Source organism: Diospyros lotus, chromosome 2 (genome assembly GCF_014633365.1).
Source record: "Diospyros lotus cultivar Yz01 chromosome 2, ASM1463336v1, whole genome shotgun sequence".
NCBI classification, from domain to species: Eukaryota; Viridiplantae; Streptophyta; class Magnoliopsida; order Ericales; family Ebenaceae; genus Diospyros; species Diospyros lotus.
In genome coordinates, this window is record NC_068339.1 from 16,560,491 (window position 1) to 16,585,988 (window position 25,498).

Here is a 25,498-nt window from a genome sequence, read left to right on the forward strand (position 1 = left end):
CTTTGGACCATGTTTTGATAAATGCCGGTTGATTATATATTTCATTATAGTTCTATTATTTAGAATATCTTTTCCTATTTGATCTATTTGAATTTTATATTCAAAGTTGCGATCAAAATCATTTAATACATTTCTTGTGTACTCTTAAGTGTAATATTAAATTTACATTAGATTTCAAATCAATTCATGTTGATTGATTACTTCCATTAAGTTGTTGCTAGCAAATACCATTTTGATTTTGGATCTCCCAAATCACTCCTACAATATCAAATCCAATTATTTTAATCCTTCAATTTCTCTTCATAAAAATAAGAAATTGAGCTAATAAAGATTTATTTTTTAATTTATTCTCAGAGTTGAATGCCTAATTCAAAAATTATTTCTAATCCAATCCATAAGAATCAATATAAAGAACAAATACTTATGATACACCAAATCGAACTTGATTATTGATAGAGTAAATAGATTTATCATTTTTTTTTAAAATACCTCTTCTAATTCATTCAAAATTGTGATGTAACTTACTTCGTCCCATGTTTTGATCATGGAATAGATGAAGTAAATAAAAAATATAGCCTTTTGTTCAAGAATAAAATCTTATTGAAACTCTCCATATCTAATTCATCCTTTGAAACCATATAATATTTCGAATATGAAGAAATAGGATAAATTGAGATGATATTTTATAAATACATAATTATCTTAAATATATTTACCATTTCTTTATTTTTCGATCACCCGAATGAAACAAAAGAAAAATCTTATTGTTTCAACAATTTTTGATCTTAGTGAACCTTTGAATAAGATTTTAAACCTAAATGAAATTCTAACTGTGCGTACGAGAAAAAAGAAGAAGAACAAATAAATCTAGTTAGATTCCTAAAAAATTCTTTGATCATTAAAGAATATCTAGAAAGGCATTTTAGAAATTGATCAAATGATCCGTTCAATATGATTTTACAAAATCATATTGAATACTTACACTAAAACCCAATCCTATACGTTACTCAAAAAATCCAATTCATGCGGAATCTCTCTCTCCCCCCCCCCCCCCCCCCCCCCCCCCCAAAAAAAGGAGGAGATCTTGGCGGAAAACGCTAATGCGTGTCTAATACGTTTTACCAACTGCACATCTACAGAATAACGGGCATAATGGTCTAAGAGTTTTCCCTGATAGCTTTTGTTTGAAAAAAAAGAAAAACAAAGTAGTCTCAGACCTAACAAGATGACTCGTGTTTCCAACTCTAGCGTGAAAAAATAGCAAAGAAAATGCCGACAATGAGTGGAAATATGTAGATGGATGCCTTTCAGACCAACCTTAATTACCAATCACAGAAGAAGAGACCATGAAGCTGCGTGATATAGGAGCGTGGTGCAGAACACACACTAAGGAGGGCAGAATTTTGAAGGGGAAAAAAAGAACATTCAGACACCAAGAGAAGAGAATGTTCACTAATCCAAATTAGCACACATCTTCCTACATTAAAATTAACCAACGACTTATAAGCAAGTAAAAACCATGATCTCAAGGCACAGGGCCGCAGCAGCAACTCCTTGACCAGCCGCTTCCAAGCTAATCATTACAAGACCCTGAAAAACCGAGAGGTCATTGGGTTAGTAGCTGTTTTGCCATATCTGTTGGGACTGCTTAGAAGGTTGGCCTTGAGATCCACCACCACCAAGGGGCATCTCCCTAGGGTTTTGCTGCTGCTGCTGATGTTCCAGTGAAATCCCGGTATGTGAATGATAGAAGTTAGGATACCCAAGAGCTCCATAGTTCTGCGAAGGTTGCTGGCTTTGCCGAAGTGCAGTGGGTTGCTGATTCAGTCCCTGGAAGCTATAGTACGTGCTGGCTGGAACAGCTGACATTGTTCTGGAACCAGGCCCATGAACCCACATAGCCGAGTTCTCATTCTGCCCAAACCAAGGGAGAGGATCAAGTTGAGCACCAGAGTGTTTCTCATTCATTTTTCTCAAGTTTGATCTAATCAAATCAAATAGAGCATCGAAAGAAAAAATAGATACTCTTTCACTTGACTCAATTTTTCACTCCAGTTATCTTTTCAGTTTTTTGTTCTACCTTTTGTAAAACAACTTTAGTTAAAGATAAAATGGCATGATATGTGTAACATAGATAGATCTATTTAGCCACGCAGAAAAATGAAAAGACATTGCCAAATATTGTTAGTACATGTGCACAATCAACAAGTTGAGTTATGAAAGAGATAAAGATGAAATTTTGGGTGACTACGAGAGGTTGATTGCAAGAAATACCAAGAGGAAAAGATCACTATAGGAGGTGATTTAAATAGTTATGAGGGCAAAGAAGGGATTGAATATAGAAATGCACGTGGTGGGATGAAGATTTAGTTGCATATGAAAATGGCTTATCATACCTAAATAAATTACTATTTTTAGACAAAAAGATTGCTTGTGTTGTGATGATTATAAATTTATACCAAAAGAACGCCTAACCACTATATATAAACATAGATCCTTGGCGTCTATATCAAAAACTAGACAAAGAATAATGATACAACATGAAACCCATGAATCAGATGGCGGCACAGCAGGGGCCAATTAAATGTTAAACTGATGGTTACTACTAATCAAAGATGGCAAAAATTATTCTGAGTTGAAAGGAAATGCTTAAAAGCAAAAAGAGCCTTAATAGTAGAACAAAGAGGTACAATGGAAGAGAGAGAGAGAGAGAGAGAACTTTACATGCATGTCATATTTAAGAAAACCTGAATAAAGTATGTTTTGGCATAAAAAAGAAGCAAAGGCAGTTACTGTAGTTAAATCAAAAGCTTATGAAAAGTTGTACCGCCTACTTAATATAAAAGATGAGGAAAGAAATATATGGGCGAAGTGCCAAAGTAGCCCCTGTACTTTGTTTGAACATTTTCAAAATTAATGAACCACTTTTCAAAAAGTCATATCTATTAATGAAAAGATATGAATGGGTTTAAGAATAACCACCAACACCAAGGTGGTTAGTATTTGGTTATTCAACCAACTTAACTACCCCTGGTGAGAAGTTGTGACTATTTGAATAGTCACTTTAGTAGTTAGTAGTTTAATTAATAACCATTCACATCTTTCCATTAATAGATATGACTTTTCAAAAGTGATTCATTAATTTTCAAAATGTTCCAACATACTTTGGCTTGGGGCTAGACTGACCTCCTACTTTCAAAAGGGCCAGCAAAGCCCTCATACTTTCAAACTAAGGGTCACATTAGCCTTTTGCCTATTTGGCAGTAATGGCATTTAGACAGCTGTTAAGGTGGTCCTTCTCCAACAATAACACTGGCTGGGACCCTCCCTTTTCTCCCCTTCTATCCATCTTCCTCCCTCTCTCAATCCCTTCTCCAAACTGCTTAAATGGCCAAACAACTTGGCAAATCACATGTCAGATCTAGATTCACCGGGCCTTGAAGAGGAAGTGCTCTTGTTGCCGACTGCCTATTGTCATGACCCCAAGAATATAATAGTAATTAGCAGTAGTTATTTTGTTATTTTAGTTGTATTTTCTGTTTTACTTTGTAACAGAATTACTTACCTGGGAGAAGTAGCTATATAAAGCTACTAGAGCTGTAAAAAAAATATTATTGTGAAATGACAATCTGAATTCTGTTTTTTCTCTCCTGTTCTCTGTTCTCCCAATTGATCTCCTCTGTTCTCCCTCTATTCTTGTTGTCTGCCTCCATTGACCGAGATATTTTCAATACCTGAGATATTTTCAATTCCCACCCAACATTGACCGAGTCTTATTTTGTAACAAGTTTCATTAGTGGACTTGACGATGCGCTACAACCTACAATGAAGATGATGTGTGCTATCACTATAAAACAGGTTGCAGTAAAAGCAAGGCTACAGGAATTGGCACTAGAAGCCATTTACAGAAAGCATGAGCTAACGCCTAAAGGTTATCTTAAGAGCAGCCAGCAGAACGAAGGTATTTCTAAGGCTACCTTCAGTTTGCAGCAAGAAGTTGATGAATTTCCTGCAATGGATCAGGAAATTCAGGAAGTAAAAGATAATCCAATTGAGGAGATCTCTACTAAAGTTGAGGAAGTAAAGGATGCTGTGAAGATGGGAGAGGATACAACCACACCAACCATGGAGCTTGAAGATTGTAAGTTTATTTTTCTTGAAGGCTGGACAATCAATCACTTGGACTGGAAGAAGTTGTTGAATTACCTACATTTGATCGGGTGACTCCGATGGAAAAGTAAGCAATTGTGAGGAAAATATAAGTCTTAATCAAAGTGAACGACCTACGGAGTATAGTTCAAGGTTGGTTAGAGATTGACAGAGGATGCTCACATTTGGAAGTAATTGATCACATTGAAACCTTCCAACAATATATTCGTAATCTGGCGCAGAGGAGGATGTAGAAGGAAAAAGTGAAACAAGATGAGAGCCTTGACATGAGGATCTTCGAGGTCTACATTTTATGTTTGTAGGAAAAGCAAAAAAAAAAAGAACGTAAGAGAAAAGAGGAAAAAGCTTAGAAGGAGAAAGAAAGAAGGACAAAACAGCCAGTGAAAGCTGGAATTGAATGACAAACAGTGGCAAATCGCTGTGAGTTCTTGGAGAAAATAACTCTCAAGGAGGGGGAATTGTCATGACCCCAAGGATATAATAGTAATTAACAGTAATTATTTTGTTATTTTAATTGTTGTATTTTCTGTTTTACTTTGTAAAAGAATTACTTAACTAGGAGAAGTAGCTATATAAAGCTACTAGAGCTGTAAAAAAATTATTATTGTGAAATGATAATCTGAATTTTTTTTTCTCTCTCTACATTTCTCTCTCCCATTCTCCCTTTATTCTTGTTGTCTCCCTTCATTTCTGTCTAATTCTTCCCCATACTTTTCTCAATTTCCCATCCAAACCCTAGGTAAACCCTAGGTCGTGATGCTTATGAGGGAGAAGAATAGGAATCTAAGGAAAATGTGTGTGTGTGTGTGTGAGAGAGAGAGAGAGAGAGAATAATTTTATTTTTTTTTCCTGTTAATGGCCTAACTTAACAGAGAACATGGTATGCATAAAGAGGGTTGGAAGTCTAGAATTCATGGAACTGGTCCCACCTACTAGGGATCAGAGCTTGTAATTATTGTTATTGTTAGAAAAATTAAAAAAAAAATAAATCTCAAAAGTATTATGAGCTTTATTCCAAACCTTTAACAATAAACCATATATATGAAAATAATGATCTTGCAACTGACACTTGCACTAATCATCTAATTTTGTTATATTTGTATGTTATTGAAAAATAATTTCGTATACAAATTATAAACGAAAAAAATATTTTTCATCTTATTTTCTGATGTTTGGCTTACATTTAAAATAGTTCAAAACATAAAAAAATGAAATTTATCTTCAATACATATAAATGCTACTTTTGCATTTGTATGTAAACAAGTTGAAACAAAACATATTGTTCGGTAAATGTTTTATATTGAAAACATGTTTCACGTAAAAAAATATTGTTTATCTTATTTTTACATAAAATATGTTATATAAAAAATATTTTATGTTCAAAACCCAATTACTAAAATACTTAACAATATTTTGTGTGAGTGATTCCTCATTAGAATAGTGAGATTTTAGTTTCAGTCTCAAAAAAAAAAAAAAATGATTTACCAAAATTTTCTAAGTCAAATCATTTGCTACATTTGATGTAAAATGTTTTTGATTAAAAAATATTTTTTTAATTCTTTGTTAACACCAAAAAAATATATATATATATTTTAGTATAAAACATTTTTTGTCAAAACAAATGAAGGCCTTACAAGTTCTTTGTTCATTTTTTAGTTTCTCAAAATCTCCTAGGAGGCATTTTTTCACATAGTTTGGTGGACACATCATAAGACATGACAACAATTCAACTAAGGTGGCATAGGACTTGCTTATATGTTAAATTTTCAAAAATCTGCAGATTAACCATCTCTGTATGTCACCTATGTTCTTTTGAACACATGCAACAGACACGCACACAGATATGTTTGTGGTTGAAGAAAAACCTGAGACTCCCTAAACATTTTTCTCTGTCACATTTCCCAGAACATTCACGTTAAAACAAAACCATAATACAGTTACCTGCTGAAGAGAGATCAAATGGTTGTTCTCCTTGTACTGAGAACTCAACATGTCATCATAGCTGATAGATGAAGCACCAGGGGCAGGAGGTGGATTAACTGGGAAGTTGCCGGGAATGCTGGATGAACTTCCAAAGCCACCATACCCAGAAGCTATAGCAGCAGACTGAGGCAAGCTGCTACCAGAAACACTATTCTTGTACTGTGGGGGCACAGCTGCCAGAGATTGATGGTATGTACTATTACCAGCAAATGCTTGCTGGAAAGCAGATGGCATAAGTGCATAGCTCTGAGGCAAGAATGGATAACCAATCATGTTAGCAAACGGTCCCAAATGAACACTAGCTTGGGAATACGGGTGCATAGCAAGATGTTGAGGAAGAGCAGGTCCCGAGGCAATGGTACTCCCAGGCAAGGGGTGTGTGGTTGACTGAGTTGATGGAAAACCAACAGTCTTCATCATCTAAATGTTTACCAGAAGTTAGCAAAAATAAATGTAACAAAAAAAATGAATTAAAAGCAAATTGAATAAGGATTAAAAAAACAAAGAGCCTGTAACATATATCAATATTTTTGTTTTGATTTACAAACAGGGCAATAGACCAATTTTTTTCACATTCTTTTGGTAGACAAGGTCTTCCTAGGATGGCATAAAAGTTCAAAGCAGCCACTTATAAATTTGGAAATTTTTGTTTGAAAGTGTCATTCATGATTATAAGCTAAAACAAGAATCTACTTATGAATCCATACCGTAAAGAACACAGACCCTTAAGTACTTCACGATGAAATGATCACACTTTCTTCCTCTACCATTTCTAGAAATGATTAGTACACTCCTAGACCTACATAATGCTTGAGCTAACAATCAAATATAACTGAAACCCCCAGGTTACAAGGGAAGAGAAGGGGGCATGCCAAGAAATCCAACCTTGTATAAAACATAAAGATTTCATTTCCAAGCTGCATGATATCAACTCATGTTGTTCTCCCAACACATCAAGTAGAGTCCAAGATAAAATTAGACAACAACAGAACAACACAACCATTAGACCTTAATTTCACTAAATGGGATAGGCCACATGAATTCTAGATCACCAATCCTCTCTATCCAATGCTATATTTTTGGTAGGGCCCATGTCATGCTTAAAAATATCCCGCCAAGGTCAAACATAAAATCAAGACTCTTCTCAAAATCTCACCACCAATTTATTTACAACATTCTCTATCCTTGGTGAAGTTCATAAGCATAATGGTACAACCTGACTGTATAAATGGAGTCCACCTCTTATCACAGACACACTTAAGCCAGAAGAGAAAGCAAGGTAGTGGTGTGTAAGCTATGGTTATGACTGGTTACAATTAGTGCAGGAAAGCAATGAGTAAGTTTGGCAGTCGCCCTTATGGTTGGTGGAGCAGTTAGAAGTGAAAGATGCTGAGAGACACTGAAGTGATAGCTCCTCTTAGTTTGGTAGGAGGGCTCCAAGCAACTCCCCCCACCCCCAAAACTCCCTCACACAATGAAAAATCAAATCTATACAATGAATTCATTACAGTGAAGTTACATGGTTAACATGTAATATACCTCATGGATGTCCAGAAATTATTAGGAATCTCAATTAGAACATATTTTCTAATAGTAAAACTGAAGGCCCTGAATCCTGATGCTGTGGATCCTAATATATTCTGTAACACAGTTTCCAATCAAAATGGTATATCAATTCTGAAAATGGCAACTCAAGTCATGATTCTCATGAGGTTCAGCCCACTAGTGTGTTAGGCCAAGGAATTTCCAGCCCACCGGGCTATGATGGGCAAATTGATGATGTGGGCCGTGTTTTTTTAAGCCCGAATGGGGATAGACAGCAAGTTGGTGGATCTGGTAGGGGTGGTCTGTTGTTGGGTGGAGGAGATAGTGGGCTGCCGTCTCAAATTAATGGGGGGCCCAGTGGATTGAAATGGGGTGTCGTTGGACATTCAATTGGGTTTTTGGGCCGCAATGGAGCTGTTAATAAGCCTAATTATTATAATATGTGGATTGGGGCACAAGGGGGCAATTCGAGTCAAGGGGAATTGGGTTGGCAGCCTTCTCTGTTTCTTCACGATGGCACAAGAGCAGATACCAGTAGCAGATCGCCCTTGGAACAGCTTGCAACTAGGGGCAACAAAGATGATAAAAAAATCTTGGGATGCTCTTATTGACTCTCGGGATGGCTGGATGCCTAAAAACTCAGTTTTTTCCCACCACATGGTATGATGGATGGTGAGCCTATGGTGCGCTTCACGGAAGATGTAATTGATGAGGGCTTGCAGCATTGGAGGAATACGCTCATTGGTCACTTTGTTGAAAAAAGGCTTTCATTCCCGGTGGTGCAAAATCTTGCGCGGAAGTTGTGGCAAAGGTATGGGCTTCTTGAGGTTCTTTCAAATAATTCCGATTGTTATTTATTTCATTTTGATAATGAGGATAGCATGATGAAGGTTTTTAATGGGGGTCCTTGGCATTTGGCATGTGGCCTTTGATTTTAAAGTGTTGGGAGCCAAGTATGGATTTATCTCAAGAATCACGTACCTCGCTCCCGTTGTGGGTAAAAAAAATTAATATTCCATTAGAAGGGTGGAACGAGGAGGGTATATCTATAGTGGCTAGTGCTTTAGGGTGCCCTATCCACACGAATCCTATGACAAAGGATAGGTCTAGGTTGGGTTTTGCTCATGTTTGCAGTGAGATGGATGTTTACTCCTCTTTTCCAAAATTCATTAACAAGGCTTAGATCAGTGCACTGGGGAGCCTTGGATAGTTAAGATGCCGGTGGAGTATCAATGGGTGCCCTCGAAATGTACCCATTGCAAGCTTTCTGGACACCCTATGTCCCTAGGCCCCCACCAACCTAGGCAAGAGTCTACTTTTGTCCCTAATGTGAAGTCTAATAGTGCTCCAGAGATGGGCAAGGGTGAGGGTAAGGAGGGTTCTGTTAGGAAGAAGGGGAATGAAGGAAAGGGAGTTTTGTCCAATAGCGGGAAGCAGGGGGTCCTTCGTTTGGGCATCCTAAGCATGTGTCAGGCTCCCCTCTTATAGCTAATCTGTTAGAGCAAGGAACTTGGACCGTTCCTTGCGACCCTCAAGAGATTGATTTCATGATAGCTAACAAATTATGTGCTTTAGCGAAGGAGAATATGGATGTTCCTTCTCCTGGGGGGATGGGTATCTGTTAAAATAACGCACAGCTCTCTCTATGACACTCGCACTTAGGATCTTAGAGACTACCAAACCAAGAATCACTCAAAATACAAGAACAAAATCCGGAAACACATAATACAAAAGATTAAGAACCGAAACAGTAAGCAACCACACACACAAAACACCAGATTTTATCTTGGTTCAGTCTTCTAATGAAGACCTACATCCAGATTGCCTTGAGGCGCCATTTTCCACTATCTTGAATGAAGAACAAGAGGATTACATGCACTAACTCACTCCCACAGCCTTATACCCAGAACTGTATAGAGTTTCCCTACCCAAAAATACAAAGATATACCTTCTTTGATCTCAAGTATAACCTTGCGCATACTCCACTCACCTTCTCGTTACAAGATAGAATAATGAAATGCCTCTCACCCAACCTCTATTTATACACCATAGAGGCGGTAAACAGAAAGCTAACTAAACCAGTAGTTACAACCAACTAACCGGACTTAAAATTGTTAACTAACCCTTATAAAAACAAACCTTCTAGAATAACACAAGTGATATACAAATGCTAACAGCAAAAACATCCTCCCAAGATAACCCAAAGCTAATCTAATATAAGTGATTACAACAATATCCCAGATGGTGAGGGAGTTGTAGAGGTGATAGGGGTGGATGTTCGACATCCTGACGGCATGAAGATTAAGGGAGCGGAACATTTAGAGGCTGAGGTGACGGGATATTTTGAGACTAATGGTTCTGGTAGTGCTAGTTCAGGTGAGGTTCCCAAGACATCTAAATCTAAATTGAAATTGAAATGGAAGAGGAAGAAAAATTGTGATCAGGTGAGGAATTCCAAGGGTCTTAAGAGCTCAAACCCAAAGCTTCGAGATGTTCCATGATGCAGGTCATATCATGGAACGTGAGGGGGCTTAATCAACCCCCAAAGCAGTGGGAGGTGTGCTCTTTCATTGCACAGAATAAGTTGTCTCTGGTGGCACTCTTGGAGTCTCGGGTCCAAGAAAATCAGGCGAGCAATATTTCTCGTTCAATTATGCCTTTTTGGGAATGGGTCTTCAACTATGAGTGCTACAAGAGTGGTCGTATTTGGATTGAATATGATCCATTTGTAGTCAAGTTGGTTTGTTTGAGGAATTCCAATCAATTCTTCCACTTTTTTGTTTCAAGTCCTCGTCTTCCCACTCCCTTCTTAACATATTTATATGCTAGGAATGAAGAGGTGGATCAGGGTAGGCTTTGGACGTCCCTTAGGAGTGTGGGTTTGTCGATCTTAGGCGAGTCGTGGCTCCTCAGTGATTTCAATGTTTGTCGTCATGTCTTAGAGATGTGGGGTGACAAAACCTCCTTTACTCTGGGCATGTACAAATTTAATTTTTTCCTTTCAAGTGTTCTTCAAGATTTGGTCTTTAGCAGTCCTACCTTGACTTGGAACACAAACGATCGCCGAGGGGGGGGAGGACTACATCTTTCACAAGGTAGATAGAGCCCTTGTTAACGATGGATGGTTTTTTAGGTATCCCTGTAGCAAGGCTTTATTCTTGCAACTGGGAATTTCTAACCATAGCCCTGTTGTGGTTAGCTTGATTGAGCGCGGTAGAGAGAATGGGGGTCCCTTTCTTTCTGACCCAACTAGCTGATCATCCTTTGTTTTTTAGCAAAGTGGCAGATAGTTGGGATATGAGTGTGAGAGGGCATCCTATGTTTTGGATAGTGAGGAAGCTCAAGGCGATGAAATCTGCTATGAAGTTTCTCAATCACACGAGAGGACATGTTACTAATAAAGTTGTGGATCTCAAAGCTCGATTAGCTCGTGCACAACAGCGTATTCTTGATGACCCTCAAAACCCTGTGCTTTCTCAAAGGGAGCTAGAGTTGAGTGGGGTGTATTCGACTACTTTAGCCCAAGAGTCTGAATTTTACCGTCTTTGTGAGTGAGTTGAGTGGTCGGCAGAGGGGCATCGATGCTCTCGTTATTTCTTTCAAACCATGATGGCTTGTCGCAATAACCTCCATATCCTTAGTATGCAGAGGGCGGACGATTCAATGGTGGATTCGAGGAAGGAGGTGGCAGGTATCCTTGTACCCTTCTATCAACAGCTCTTGAGGAATAATGCTTGCGTGGGTAGTTTTCATCCTGGGCATGTTGCCCCCTTTGTGGATAGGCAACTGACTTAGGATCAGTGGGTGGGGCTTATTGTGGGTGGGACCCCTAATGAGGTCAAGCATTCGTTGTTTAGTATGGGCGATGATGAAACGCCTGGGCCTGATGCTTTCACCGTGAAATTTATTCTAAAAGGCTTGGGATGTCGTAGGTTCGAAGGTGGTGGAGGCGGTTTGTAGTTTCTTTGCCACAAGCCATCTTTTGGGGGAGGTTAATGCCACCATCCATAGCCTCATTCCCAAAGTTCCTCATCCAAAGTTGCACAATTAGTTCTGGTTGATCGCTTGTAGTAATGTCCTATACAAGGTCATTACCAAGATTTTGGCAAACCGGCTTAGATTGCTACTCTCTGGGTTCACAAATGAGTTGCAAGCAACTTTAGTGCCAGGTAGGTCTATCGGTGATAATGTGTTGCTAGCGCAGGAGTTGGTCCATCAATACCATCTTTACAAAGGTCCCCCTCATTGTGCGATGATGAAAGTAGACCTTGCCAAGGCCTTCAATTATGTGGAGTGGGATTTTCTTCTTGCAATCCTCCACTTGATGAATTTCCCCCCTCAGTTTTGTGGTTGGGTCAAGGAGTGCATGTCGACTCCCTGTTATTCTATTAAGATTAATGAGCAGTTGCATGATTTTTTCCCGAGAGGTCGAGGTTTGAGGCAAGGGGACCCTCTATCACCCTACCTTTTCGTTCTAGTTATGCAAGTCCTCCAGAGCATTGTGTGCTAGGCTTCCCAATCAGTTGGTTTCCAGTTTCACTAAAAGTGAGTAAACGAGGACAGTGATGCTTATGTTCATATATGACCGGTTTTTGTTCTCTCATGAGGACCTGTAATGACCCGCCCTTCCCCGACTTGCCGTTATTCTCAAGATTTCTTTTTTTTTTTCTTTCTATCATCACAAATTCCTCAATCTAAAATTCCCATATATAAATACATTCAACATTCGATATAGTAAGCTAAGGAATGGTAAGTTAAACACTTGCGGAAGCTAGAATCGAAAACTGAAGAATATCATAATTCCATACAAACACAAGTGTACACTACTGTTCTTAATAGGCAATAAATTACAATATCCGGTAGGTGAGATAACATATAAAACTGTGCTTCAAACATAGGGAATATCATGAATTGAAATTAAATTACGCTTCAGCCACTTCTTTTCCCTTTTTACTGCTCGATTCACCTGGAACGTGGAATATTCCAAGGACAAAAGTCCAAATTAAAAGATGAATCTTCTAAATGAGGGTTAAAATAAATTTCATGAATGAATGATGTATGGACATGAATAAACCGACACCCTAGTGTAGCTTTCACCAGTATTCTAGCCTTGGCACGGAACCCTAGGCAGTCATCCCAGTAATTCTCACTTTGGGGAAAATCCATCCCCGGCACGGGAGACTCCTGCGATTTTCCAACAAAACTCACTTGGGGAAATATGGCTACGTTACCAGGGCAACTTCCCAACCCGCCATGCATACCTTGGTCAATATGTCAATGATTTTCATGTCAAATGCCGTATTTAAATTATCCAGTGCAACATAAGTAAATAAGCATATGGATGGCAAGATGCATGTAAACCATGTTGAATTTGCAGATTCTTTATGAAACTCATATTTATCTAGACAATTCATATCACATAAAATTTTCTGAAAAAACCACTTACCTTGATTTAGCTTTTCGAGCTTTCTCGAAATACGTGCATGGCCTCGAAATTCGTGCCCTGATAATTTCTTGGCCAAATTTTTTGAAAAAATAATAAAACTACATTTCCCAATTTTTCAGATTTTTCCCCATTTTCTCCCCCCTTTTTTCCTTTTTTTTTTCCCCCTATTTTTCCTACTTCTCTTATGTCTTCACACGCTTGCATGCGCTCGTAGCCCACACGCCTTGCGTGCTTCCCACGCGCCCGGTTGCCGATCGTCTTCTTTGGCTTCCCCCTTGCTACCAACGACTGGTTTTACCTTGATTTCTCCCAGTTTCTTCTTCTCTCTTGCTTTACTTGACCTCTCGAGCACAATGGGACAACCTTTGGCTTGAAAATCCGGCCAACATATCCCCGATTTGGTGGTTTAAACCTTGGTTTCAGCGACCTTCGCGACTTTCCTGTGAAACTCAAAACCACCTCAAATCAACAAGAAAACTCCCCAAATTCTTCAGAAATGATCCCTAACCCTTCAAGAACAAAAGCCCCTTATCCAAGCCTCTCGATTTTTCCCAGAACATTCAGATTTCTCAACTGAAAATTGACGAAACCCTTGCCTCAACCTCGGCTATTTATAGCCGATTCCAACTGCCTCTCTGGCTAATCCCGGCCTTATCTTACACCGCAAGGCCTACCCTAGGCCATGATGGCCCTATCCCTACTCTAAAACAGTGATGGGACGCCGATGGTCGATGGTCAACAGTGCGACTGTTAACCCCCTTGCAGTGTTCACACTACTTTTTATTGTTTTACCCTTTCTCTTCTGTTCTCTTGCACTTTCACCCCCTTGCCCTCAAGTCCTCAAGTTTCTAGAATTTTGCCTTGTTCCCACAACTTTGGAAAATTACACTTATCCCCCATAATTTTGGAAATCTTCACTTATGCCCCAAAATAATTACACTTGAGTCCTCAAGGAATTTTCGAGTATTACAGGACCTCTCCTCGGTTAGCATCTTGAAGTCCTTCCTGGAGAAGTTCTCCTCCTTGTTAGGTCTTCATGCTAATCCCTCGAAGAGCGATTGTTTTATTTCATGCCGGGATGAGGCCTTGAGGAAGTAGCTCTATCTTGCCTCAGGTTTCAAGAGGGGTGCGTTGCCCATGAGATACTTGGGGGTCCTGCTTTTGTCCACCAAGTTGTCGTATGGGAACTATAAGCGTATTCTAGATAAAGAGAGAAATAAGATGTGCTCATAGCATAGTCAGCTACTATCTTTTGGTGGACAGCTCCAGTTAGCTCATTCTATCCTTCCCACGATCTATTTGTATTGGGCTTCAGTCTTCCTCTTACCCAAGCAAGTGCTTAAAAAGCTTGAGCAGATGATTAGAAATTTCCTCTGGAGCGAGAATGAGTTTGATTCCCATAGGGCAAAGGTAGCATGGCAAGACATATGTTACCCTAAGGAGCAGGAAGGGCTTGGTCTCAAACCTTTATCTATTTGGAACCAAGCCCTTGCTGCGAAGTTGATTTGGCCTCTACTCTTAGATGATCGTGAGTCGCTTTAGGTTAAGTGGGTTCACACTTATTAAGTCTGAGATTAATGTTTCTAGCTTCTTCCAGTGCCTTACTCTTGTCCATGATACTGGCGAAAGTTGTTATCTATCCGTAATGCAGTTTGAGATAAGTTTGGTTGGAGGGTTGGGGATGGTAATAAGATCTTGTGGTTCGACCAGTGGCATCCCCTAGGGTTCTGGTCGAACGATTCTCTCGCCAACTACCCCGACAATTAGGCATTTCTATTTCAGCTCAAGTTTTTGAGATCATCACCGATGGGGTTTGGATGTGGCCAGAGGCGGGTGCTTCACTTTCTTTAGACATGATTCGGAATTATATGCCTAGCCCTCCTCAGATTGGACGCCATGATGAGTTGCAATGGCTTCCAACCTCCAATAGGGTCTTTTCAATTAAATTCGCCTTGCAAGGTCTCTCGGAGCAGGGCCCACGTGTCTCTTGGAATCGTTTGGTTTGCCATAGTACTGGTATTTCTGCTCATATGTTTGTTTTTTGGTTAACGATTAGGGAGCGTTTATATACTCTTGATCGTGTTAACATGTTTTTGCCTTTGCCGAATAGATGTTTTCTTTGCAGGGCCACATTTTCTTTGATTGTCCCTATTCCCAACAGGTGTTATCCTTCTTTCATCGCTTGAGGAAATTTGAATGGCCATGGAGACAGTAGGAGATGGGGGTGTTGTGGGTCGCGACAATGTGGAGAGGTAAAAGCCCCTAGAAGGTAGCTAACCTTTTGGTTTTGCAGGCCTTGGTTTATTTCATATGGTGAGAGCGGAATAACCACTCTTTTAGGGAGCAAGGAGCATTCTACAACTTAGTTGGCGCACTAGGTACAATGTGTCGTTTGGGCACGGTTGGTCACTATTCTCTTTTCCCATTCTCTCTAGAGCTGCGCTTTGCAGCATCTCTGGTGGTGGGAGCCAACCAGTCCACCTTGCTTCGTTGAGTCAGTTTGCTAAGTAACTTGGAGCTGACAAAACCCCTGCATGCCTTCATAGTAAAATGGTAAACGACTCACAAGTATGCTTATGCACCCTAAGTCATGGTTTAGGATGTAGTTGGGGGTTGACAGTTTACTCCTGTATTAATTTCTCGCACAAATGTTCCTTATTATTGCTAAAGGAGGTCCTATGGATTAAAGGTTTGCGGCCCCGAGTGTTGTGTCCTAGTGAGTATCCCAGGGTTGGCTGCACCACAGTGAAATTTGCATGACCAAAGCCAATACACTCCTTGGGTCCTAGCTCTCACTTGTGTACCCTTAGTCATTGCTTGGGTAGTAGCCGGGGGTTGACAGTTTGCTCCTGCATCAATTTCTCAAGCAACTGTTCCTTGCTTATGCCATGGGAGGTCATATGATTTGACAGTTTCTTTGGCCCCTAGTTTTGTGCTGATGAGTGTCCTGGGTCAACTGCACCACAATGGACTTTGGATGACCAAAAGCTGGCATTCTTCTTGGGTCCTAGCTCTAACTTGTTGTTTCGCACCTGTGATTACTATCAGGTGCTAGAGTTTTGGTTTGCTTGATGATTCTATCTGGTAGTCTCCCTCTGACAGTTGCATTTTATTGTATATAGTTTCTTGTTTCTTTTCCTCCTTGGTTCAAAGGATTGTTTTAGTTGTTAGTTCTTTGTTTTTCATTCTCATTGTGAGTTGGGGTACGCCCCAGTTATTGATGTAGATGCTTTTGCGTTAGTTTTGTTTAATATAATTCTTACTTACATAAAGGAAAAAAAAAAAACATTAGATAAGAGAACAGGAACAAATTTGAATAACATTTCTAACTTCAGACCTGGCTTTTGCAACAGATAGCCTATAGATGATGATTCTTGTCTTGATAGGTATTTGCAAGTCCATTATTTTCACACTCCTCCAACAGTTAGTTGAAATTAAGATGGTAAGGAGAGGTATAAAACAAGGGCTTTTACTGTTGAAAGTAGTTTAGCAGGAAAAAAAAAAGAAAGAAGAAAGAAGAAAAACTTGGTGAAAGTAAATCAATTTTTTCAATAACAGAGAACACAACCAATTAGAAGCAGAAAGTGGGAGCAATAGTGGAAGGTAGAAAATTGTGGGTGCTACTATCCCAAAAAAAAGTGATTGTGTTGTCTCAGCCGTGGTTGTGCTCAAATGTAGGAAATACAATTTAGAGAAGAAGCAAAAATAGACAAGAAACAAAAGGGCAGCATTGGGCTGGCCTTGGGTGACAGCTAGAGAATGGAGAACTATGGCATAACCAACAATCATCAGACGGCATCAAAGGTTAGCAGGTACTCCCTTACAATTGTCACATGTTAGCCACTTCCCTCACAACATGAATCTCCATTGAATGGCTGCATATTACCATTTACACTGACTCGAGAAATTGGTATATTGCATCATGGCAATTCCTGTCCTGTATTGAAACAAGAGAGCTAGCCCCCTCCTGCCTAAAGGCTAAACCTAATGAGAGGTCAAAGCAATTTTCCTTTTGAAGTTAAGCAGAAATATCTTTACCACTAGAAGTGTTAAGGGGAATACTAAATCCTCCTCCTTTTATGCATCCATGCAAAAGAAAAAAAAAATGATTGTAGTAAGAGTTGATTTGGATCCAATAGAATGCCTCAAGACAAGATAGCCTTCATTTTGAGGAATACTAGAAGTGTTTGAGGAAAATTGAATAACTTTTCTCCGGACCTTGATGAATGTAACAGAATGAAACTGAATGAAAAATAGGAGATCTGAAAGAAAGCACCTCGTCCAAATGTTTGATTAAAGAAAATTAAATCTCTACACAACAACCGAAAGGCTGACACATATATATAGCCTTGACAACAGAGCTCAACACACGCAGCTAACTAATAATCTGCTACAAACAGAACTACTACCAAATAATACAACTATCCAAAATACAATACAGCAGAACACACAACAAGGAATATAAAGAATAAGAGAATAAGACTACAATCGAGATGTCTCATTCTCTCCAACATTCCCCTTCAATTTAGACCTGCCTTTAGTTGCCTCAATCTCTTCAACATGACCCTTCAAATGAGACCTCCCTGAAGCACACTTAGGTAATGACGCTGAAACAGGCAAACAGCGAGACACAGGTGTCACTCGAAGACCAAGCCTATGACATAAGAACTGAAACCGATCCTTGGGTAAGCCTTTAGTAAAGATATCAGCAGGCTGATACATGGTGGGAACATAACGAATTTCAACAGCACCACACTCAACTTTTTCACGAACAAAATACACATAAATCTCAATGTGCTTAGTTCTAGAGTGGAAAACAGGATTCTCAGAGATAGATTTTGCAGCCAAGTTATCACACCAAAGAATAGGAGTCTGAGAACAAGAAAACCCAAGTTCATGGAAGAGAGACTTTAACCACAAAATTTCAGTAACTCCTTGAGCTACTGCCCTATATTCCGCTTCTCCAACAGATCGAGCGACTACATACAGTCTGCTTCTTAGAACCCCAAACAAGCAGATTATTGCCTAGAAAGGCACACCAACCACTAGTAGATCGCCTTGTGATTTTGCAGCCAGCATAGTTGGCATCCGTGTAAACACTTAGGGGTAAATCACAAGATGATGGAGTGAAGACCAAACCTAAACCAATTGTGCCTTTGAGATACCGAAGTAACCGCTTACAAGCCTGCCAATGCTGATCCTTAGGATAGCTTAAAAACTGACTGAGTTTATTTACAACAAAGGCAATATCCGGTCTGGTTTATGTAAGATATTGAAGAGAACCTACAACTGTCCGATATAGAGAGGGGTTAGAAAACATATCACCTTCATCAGTAAACACAATGGTTGAACTAAGAGGAACAAAACAAGGCTTACAATCAGCCATAGCAGCCTTGGTAAGTAAATCAAGAGTATATTTGGATTGAGTGAGATAGAGGCCTGTAGAATCTCGATAAGCCTCAAACCCAAAAAAGTAATACACTGAACCTAGCGTCTTTAACGCAAAATTTTTGTCAAGATCATGAATAAAATCATGCAAGGCAGCAGAGCTTGATCCAGTGACTAAAATATTATCAACATAAACAAGTATAAACAAAACAAATTTAGAAGTTCGCTTAATAAAGAGCGAAGCATCAGATATGGCCCGAAGAAAACCCCAACTCTGTAAAGCTGTTTGAAGCTAGGTATACCATGCACAAGGAGCCTGTTTAAGGCCATAAAGAGACTTCTTCAACCGACAAACATGAGAAGGGCAGGACTGATCAAGAAAACCTTCCGGCTGAGACATGAAAACAGCCTCATCAAGATCACCATTTAAAAATGCATTATTTACATCCACCTGCTGAATATCCCAACCATATGTAACAGCCAAAGAAAATAAGACTCTAATGGTTGGAGCCTTAACAACAGGACTGAAAGTTTCAGCAAAATCAATGCTGGGTGTTTGAAGAAACCCCTTAGCAACAAGACGAGCTTTATGCTTTAGAAGAGAACCATCAGGATTGTACTTTGCACGGAAAACCCACTTGCAGCCTATCAAATTCATTTCTGAAGAAAATGGAACAAGTTCCCAGGTGTTATTCCGAATTAAGGCTGAATATTCCTCCTTCATGGCTTTAGTCCAGTTAGGGTCTAGAAGTGCTTCCTGAACAGAGTTAAGTTCTAGAGAACTCACCAAGGCATAAGGAGAAGAAAGAGAAAGTTGGCGAGCTTTTGCATGAGTAATCATAGGATGAGTGGGAAGAGTCGAAAACTGTCTTGGTGGAGGAGCAATAGAAACATGAGAAGAGGAAGAAGAAGATTCTGACAGATCAGGAATTGATAGGTCAGGAATAATAGGATCAGCTGTAGAAACAGGAGTAGCAATTGAAGGAGCAGATGGATCATGTATACCGGGTGCTGATGCTGCTGAAGATAAATGACCAGGATGAAAGGATGAACAAGAATGCAAAACATTAGTAGATAAACTGGGAACAGAATGAGATTGAGGAGTAGAAGATTGAGCAGAAAATAAGCAAGAAAAAGGAAACTCCTCAGGATTAAACACAACATGCCGAGTGATATAAACTCGACCAGAAGGATGTAAACATTTATATCCTGCCTGAATCTGACTATAACCGAGAAACACACACTTTGAGGAATGAAAATTAAACTTGATCTTGGCATAAGATCTTAGAAAAGGAAAGCAAGCACAACCAAATGGTTGTAAGTGCATATATTTTGGTTGTTTGCAATATAGTTTCTCAAAAGGAGTAAGAAACCGAAGTGGTGAAGCTTGTAGCAAATCGATAGTGTATACAGCAGTTTGAAAAGCTTCAACCCAATATTTCAAAGGCATGTTGGCATGTGCTAAAAGAGTAAGTCCCATTTCAGCAATGTGTCTATGTTTTCTCTCAGCTACACCATTTTGTTGATGAGTGTAGGGACAAGAAAACCGAGATTGAATGCCACAACTATGAAGATAGGGTATGAAGGCTTTGAATTCCCCACCATTATCTATTTGAAGAGCTTTGAGTTTAAACGAATATTGCAACTCAGCAAACTTATGAAAAGTTTTGAATATAGACAAGGCTTCGGACTTCAATTTCATAGGATACAACCAAGTATATCGAGTATAGGCATCAACAAAGATAATCTAATACCTATAACCCTCAATGGATAACATAGGAGCAGGACCCCACAGATCTGAATATATCAATTCTAAGGGATGATTTGCTGTAATGGGACAATTTGCAAAGGGTAACTGATGTAGTTTACCCAATTTACATGAGTCACAAAAAGATAATCAATAGTCAAACAAGGAACACTGATTTTATTAAGAACTTGTTTCAATACAGAAAAAGAGGGATGTCCCAACCTAGCATGCCACTGTTTACAAAGTTTATCAGTACAAGGCATGCTGGATTTATTACAAGTTCTTTGACTATTATTACAGCTTGCTAAACAGCAGACATTCGTCATAGAAGATGTTGACGAATTTGAAGGAAAAACAGCAATTGGAGAGCTAGGATCAGCTGAAGATGCAACATGAACAAATGCTGGATCCAGCTGATAGAGACCATTCTTAAGAACTCCTTGAAGCAGCACCTTGCCCGAGACCTTGTCCTTGATCAAACAAAAATTAGAATGAAATTCAGCAATCACATTATGATCATTAGTAAGCTGTGAAACACTCATGAGATTCTTTTTCATGCAAGGAACATGAAGAACTTGAGACAAGGAAAGAACAGAAGGAGGATTGGTTTGAGTAAGGATAGTACCAGTGCCAACATTAGCAATAGGAAGAACCTTACCATTTCCTACAGCTACTTTGTCATTACCACCATAGGGAGAATGAAGGGAAAGATTGTGAAGACTAGAAGTGATATGATTTGTAGCACCAGAGTCTACACACCAAGAAGTATCACCAAGTTGATAAGATGACAAAGAGGAAGACGAACATTGTTCATTCAACGGAGGAGAAGGAAAACCATGATGAGTCTCTTGAGTAAACCCTAAATCTGTCAAGGAAACTCCATTACCCTCATGAGATGCTACAAAAGCCTGAGAACTTGATTCATTTCCACCTCTACCAAAGGACGGACGTTGAAAACTGCTATCAAATCTATGATAACAGCGATCAGCTAGGTGGCCAGGTTTTCCACAGAGTTGGCAGTAAAATCTTTTTCCAGAAAATCGACCTCGGCCTCGACCTCCTCTAAAACCATTTCCTCGTCCTCCTCTATTTTGAAAACCTTGAAAACCTCCTCTACTATTATTATTTCCACTGTTATTTCTAGGCTGTTGTGGAGCATAGCTGACATTCATAGCAGTAGCTGAATCAAATTTAGGCAGTCCACTAGATATCTCCATGTTCTTTGAAGATAATCTTTGTTCATGCATCATTAAAAGATACTGAACTTTCTCAAGGTCAATTTCATTCATCTGATACGTAATTAAGCCAACAACAGTGTCATAATCTTCACCTAATCCATGCAAGACTGTCATTAACAGATCTTGATCATTCAATGGTTCTCCAATTGCTGTTAATGCATGATTGATAGTCTTGATTTTTAGAATGTATTCAGTGACAGTCATATCACCTTTCTTAATGGATCTAAGTTGTTGTTTTAATTGAAAGGAACGAGCAACCGTTTGACGAGAAAACAAATTTTCAAGAGTATTCCATACCTCTGCTGCAGATTCACAATGAATAACTTGTCCAATTACCTCCTTATGAATCGTCGAAAACAGCCATCCTAGGAGAAGTTGATCTGACCAGCATCCACCGCAGGAACTCAGGATTAACTAGCTGGTTCCAAATTAGGTTCAGCATCACCAGGTAGAACATACTTAGGCGGTAGATCAGTTTTATTTATGAAAGGCAGAAGATCGAAGCCCTAATTGTAGTCAAGATTTGTGCCTTCCAGTAGAGATAATTGTTTGAGTCCAGTTTCGTAGGCGCAAAACTAAACGCCTTAGACACCGAAGCAAAATCCAACAAAACAGCAGAAGATAACGAAGAAGACGAGGTCGAATCAAGAGAAGCCATGGACGCAAGTCGCGAAGGCTCTAATACCATGTAACAGAATGAAACTGAATGAAAAATAGGAGATCTAAAAGAAAGCACCTCGTCCAAATGTTTGATTAAAGAAAATTAAATCTCTACACAACAACCGAAAGGCTGACACATATATATAGCCTTGACAACAAAGCTCAACACATGCAGCTAACTAATAATCTGCTACAAACAGAACTACTACCAAATAATACAACTATCCGAAATACAATACAGCAGAACACAAAACAAGGAATATAAAGAATAAGAGAATAAGACTACAATCGAGATGTCTCATTCTCTCCAACAATGAAAAGGAAATATAACCGTTCAAGACAAAATAGCCTTCATTTTGTGTGAACAGTGAACCATTTTTAAAGCAAGCCAAATAAGTCCAGTTGTAACTTAATAAGTTGCAAATTCCTACTACATATAAATTTGAAATGGCATAATTGATGTTTCTGTTAGTGATTTGCTCTAATACTAGATTTAGATGATATTGATTGAGGTATAAATCATAAGATGTATTTTTTTATATTAATATTAAAAGCAAAAATTTTCATTATTCACTACTGTCAAATTTTTGTATGAATTAAGTCTCTAGATATCCTGTATGAGATCTCATTCTTAAGGTATTGAAAACATGCAACGAGATTCTCTAATAACAAAATTTCTTAAATATTTCTATTCCATAGATTTTTCAGATGAGGACTCTGATTAATTAATTATGAATTGGCACAGAAGTTTACTACCTTGATTAGTATAAGATACTAATGGAAAGGGATAGTGAGTACATACCACAGAACACGAGATGCTTATAGTAAATTCGGGGGTGGTTGTTGGAGAATAACGCACTGAATGTGACACTGATGACAGATCACATAACATGGTGGATAATGAACTTGTTATCAAGCTGCGATTGTGTAACTGAACATTTGACTTGAAGCGACACAGTTGTTTTGTGTGCTGGTATACGAGATTTTCTTATGCGCCAAACTATCAAATTATGAGGTGGGGACGTTCATCTTATGTGGTCTTGCATTGCTAGTACATGGAGGCAAATGCTTATGGATAGGATCTGTCACCCTCGTTAAGTTGAGATGAACGTCCCATGTAGTCTATTGTTAGTCTGACAAAAAACTCCTCGATCGAGGCAAAATGAATGATCAGGAAAGTGTGTCATCTAGTCACGTTGATGAAATCGGACACATAGTTATCAGGTTTATGAGTTTATCACTCCATGATTGTCGTATGGTCGATACGTTAGATAACGGAAAAATTGTATTATATGGTAATCGTTCAACTATAATAGGTTCACATATGAATAGACTTCATTGCCTTTTAGATTGTTCTGAGTCGTTACTAGGCGCTACTCAAGACTGTCAGAACATCTCAAGAAGATGGAGAGATTCTTGAGATGGGCCAAAGTGTTCAACCAGCATTAAAGAAGTTTGATGTTACCTGATTGCTACTAGGCGGTGAACCTAGAAAGTCACACACTGGAAAGTGTAGCATTCGAAATCGAATTTGTGCACCTATTATGTTTTCAACGCCGTTAATAACTAATGGTGGGTCTAAATAGTCCGTAGGAAACTATCAATTGCTCTGTGTCATAGACTGCTTGTGGAAGCTTCGAGAGAAATCATTTCTTCCATCAAAAAGGCACATGGTTGTTTGTGGGGCATGCTTGGGGCCACTTCTCAATCATTTGTTGGGCCTCCTAATCATCAGATAAGGAAGAGATCAAAAGAAGAAGAGGGTTTATGCATGAATTATTGAAGCTTCTCTCAGCAATCCTCTGCTCGTGCACTACTACTACTTCTTATCTCCTTCTTCCTGCTTCCTGTAAGCTTGATCTGGCTCAAGAGCACCTTTTGTAGACCGAGAGAACAAATCGAGTGCTAGTAGCTTGGCATCCTTTGGCTAACATAGGACGAGGACAAGAAGTTGGTTTTGGAAGGCCTGCTTGGGGTGGACGATCTAGGCCCTCCACAGCTTGAGGAGAATTTGGTCTCAATGTGGAAATAGTTTCTACACCCACCTGACATCGGACCTTCAAGTACACATTCATTTAATTATGTGGGATGTAATATTATGTTGCCAAAACAACCAAGTTGCATATGAATTGTGTAAAATTCCGATGTATATCTTTGATGATGAGGAAAATTTTAAAATTACACACGTCCTTATGGCACTTCCAACAATTTCAGGATTTAACCCAAGCATTTAACACATTATTTGTATTTGTATATAGTACTTCTTAATTCTAAATTAGGGAACTTAGAAGTGGATTATCTAAATATATATGTCATGACCCAAGGAACAATAAAGGGGCAATATGGTAATAGGCTAATAACAGTTGTTAGGAGATATTTTAGCAATTGGTTAAGAGCACATGGGTGAGTTGTGTATGTTGTTAGGAGTCAGATATGCCTATATAAAGTTGCTACAAACGATGGGATTTTTCATGTTTTGAAATGATAAATGAAAATCTGATTTCTCTCTCTAGAATTCTCTCTCCCTTTAATTTCTTCCCTTCTCTGTTCCGTTTTCCCTCTCCTTGTTGTTCTCTGTAATCTTCCTCATTTCTTACTGCAATTTCCTTCCCTATCCGTCTAATTCCCCCTCTGATTTCTCTCAATTCCCTATCAAACCCTAGGTACATGACAATTGATATCAGAGCAGGCGTTCCTTAGCTGTGATTTCAATTGATTTTAGACATGAGACGAGGCAGAGGCGATTACAGAAATTGGTAGTAGTCAGCCGAGTTCAAGCAATGAAATCAGCAACTCTCAAAACCTATCTAGGTCGATGCATGTGGGTGAGACGAACAAGAGCAAGCAAGTTTAAAGATCAGCAATGGTGATTGGTGAGACCAGTAGAAAATCCACCGGAATTGAGCCCATCGACAATCAGTACATAGGAGTGTTCACGATTGGAGTGGGTCGATAGGTGAGCATACCTAAAGCGTCGCGAACAAACAACGCTTGTGATTGGTGAGGGAGTCCGTTGAAGGTGGTGACACGGACAATCAAGAGGTTCACAAGTGAGTTGGACAAGGAAGTAGGAGACGTGGTTGTTGTTAATTGCGGTCGGTGATTAGGCAGAGCAGGTCCGGCAGCTCCGATGACCTGGAAGGTGGTTGACGTTTGGAGGTAGTAATCTCCAACAGTGATTTACGAAGGTGATTTGGATGGTGGTTCAATGCTTGGAGATATTAATCTCCAACAGTGATTTTACGAAGGTGGTCCAGTGGTAGATTTGACGGTGTTCGAAAGGCGAAATTCGTCGGCAATCTAACAAGGCAAATTCCGATT

At 39.2% G+C, this 25,498-nt stretch overlaps 1 protein-coding gene across 2 annotated transcripts in view; it reads right to left on the bottom strand.

The window, feature by feature from the left end:
* Nucleotides 1–1,438: 1,438 nt before the first annotated feature.
* Nucleotides 1,439–25,498, bottom strand: part of LOC127794532 (uncharacterized) — a 34,526-nt gene continuing 10,466 nt past the window's right edge. Inside the window, exons 9-10 of one of the 2 annotated variants that reach the window (XM_052325708.1) lie at nucleotides 6,112–6,564; nucleotides 1,439–1,914 (exon numbers count right to left, since the gene is read on the bottom strand). In XM_052325708.1, the coding sequence (XP_052181668.1) occupies nucleotides 1,615–1,914; nucleotides 6,112–6,564 (753 nt within the window). In that variant the 3' untranslated portion in view covers nucleotides 1,439–1,614. Of the gene's footprint in view, nucleotides 1,915–6,111; nucleotides 6,574–25,498 lie in introns of both variants that reach the window. The other variant, XM_052325707.1, reaches the window with a different exon arrangement.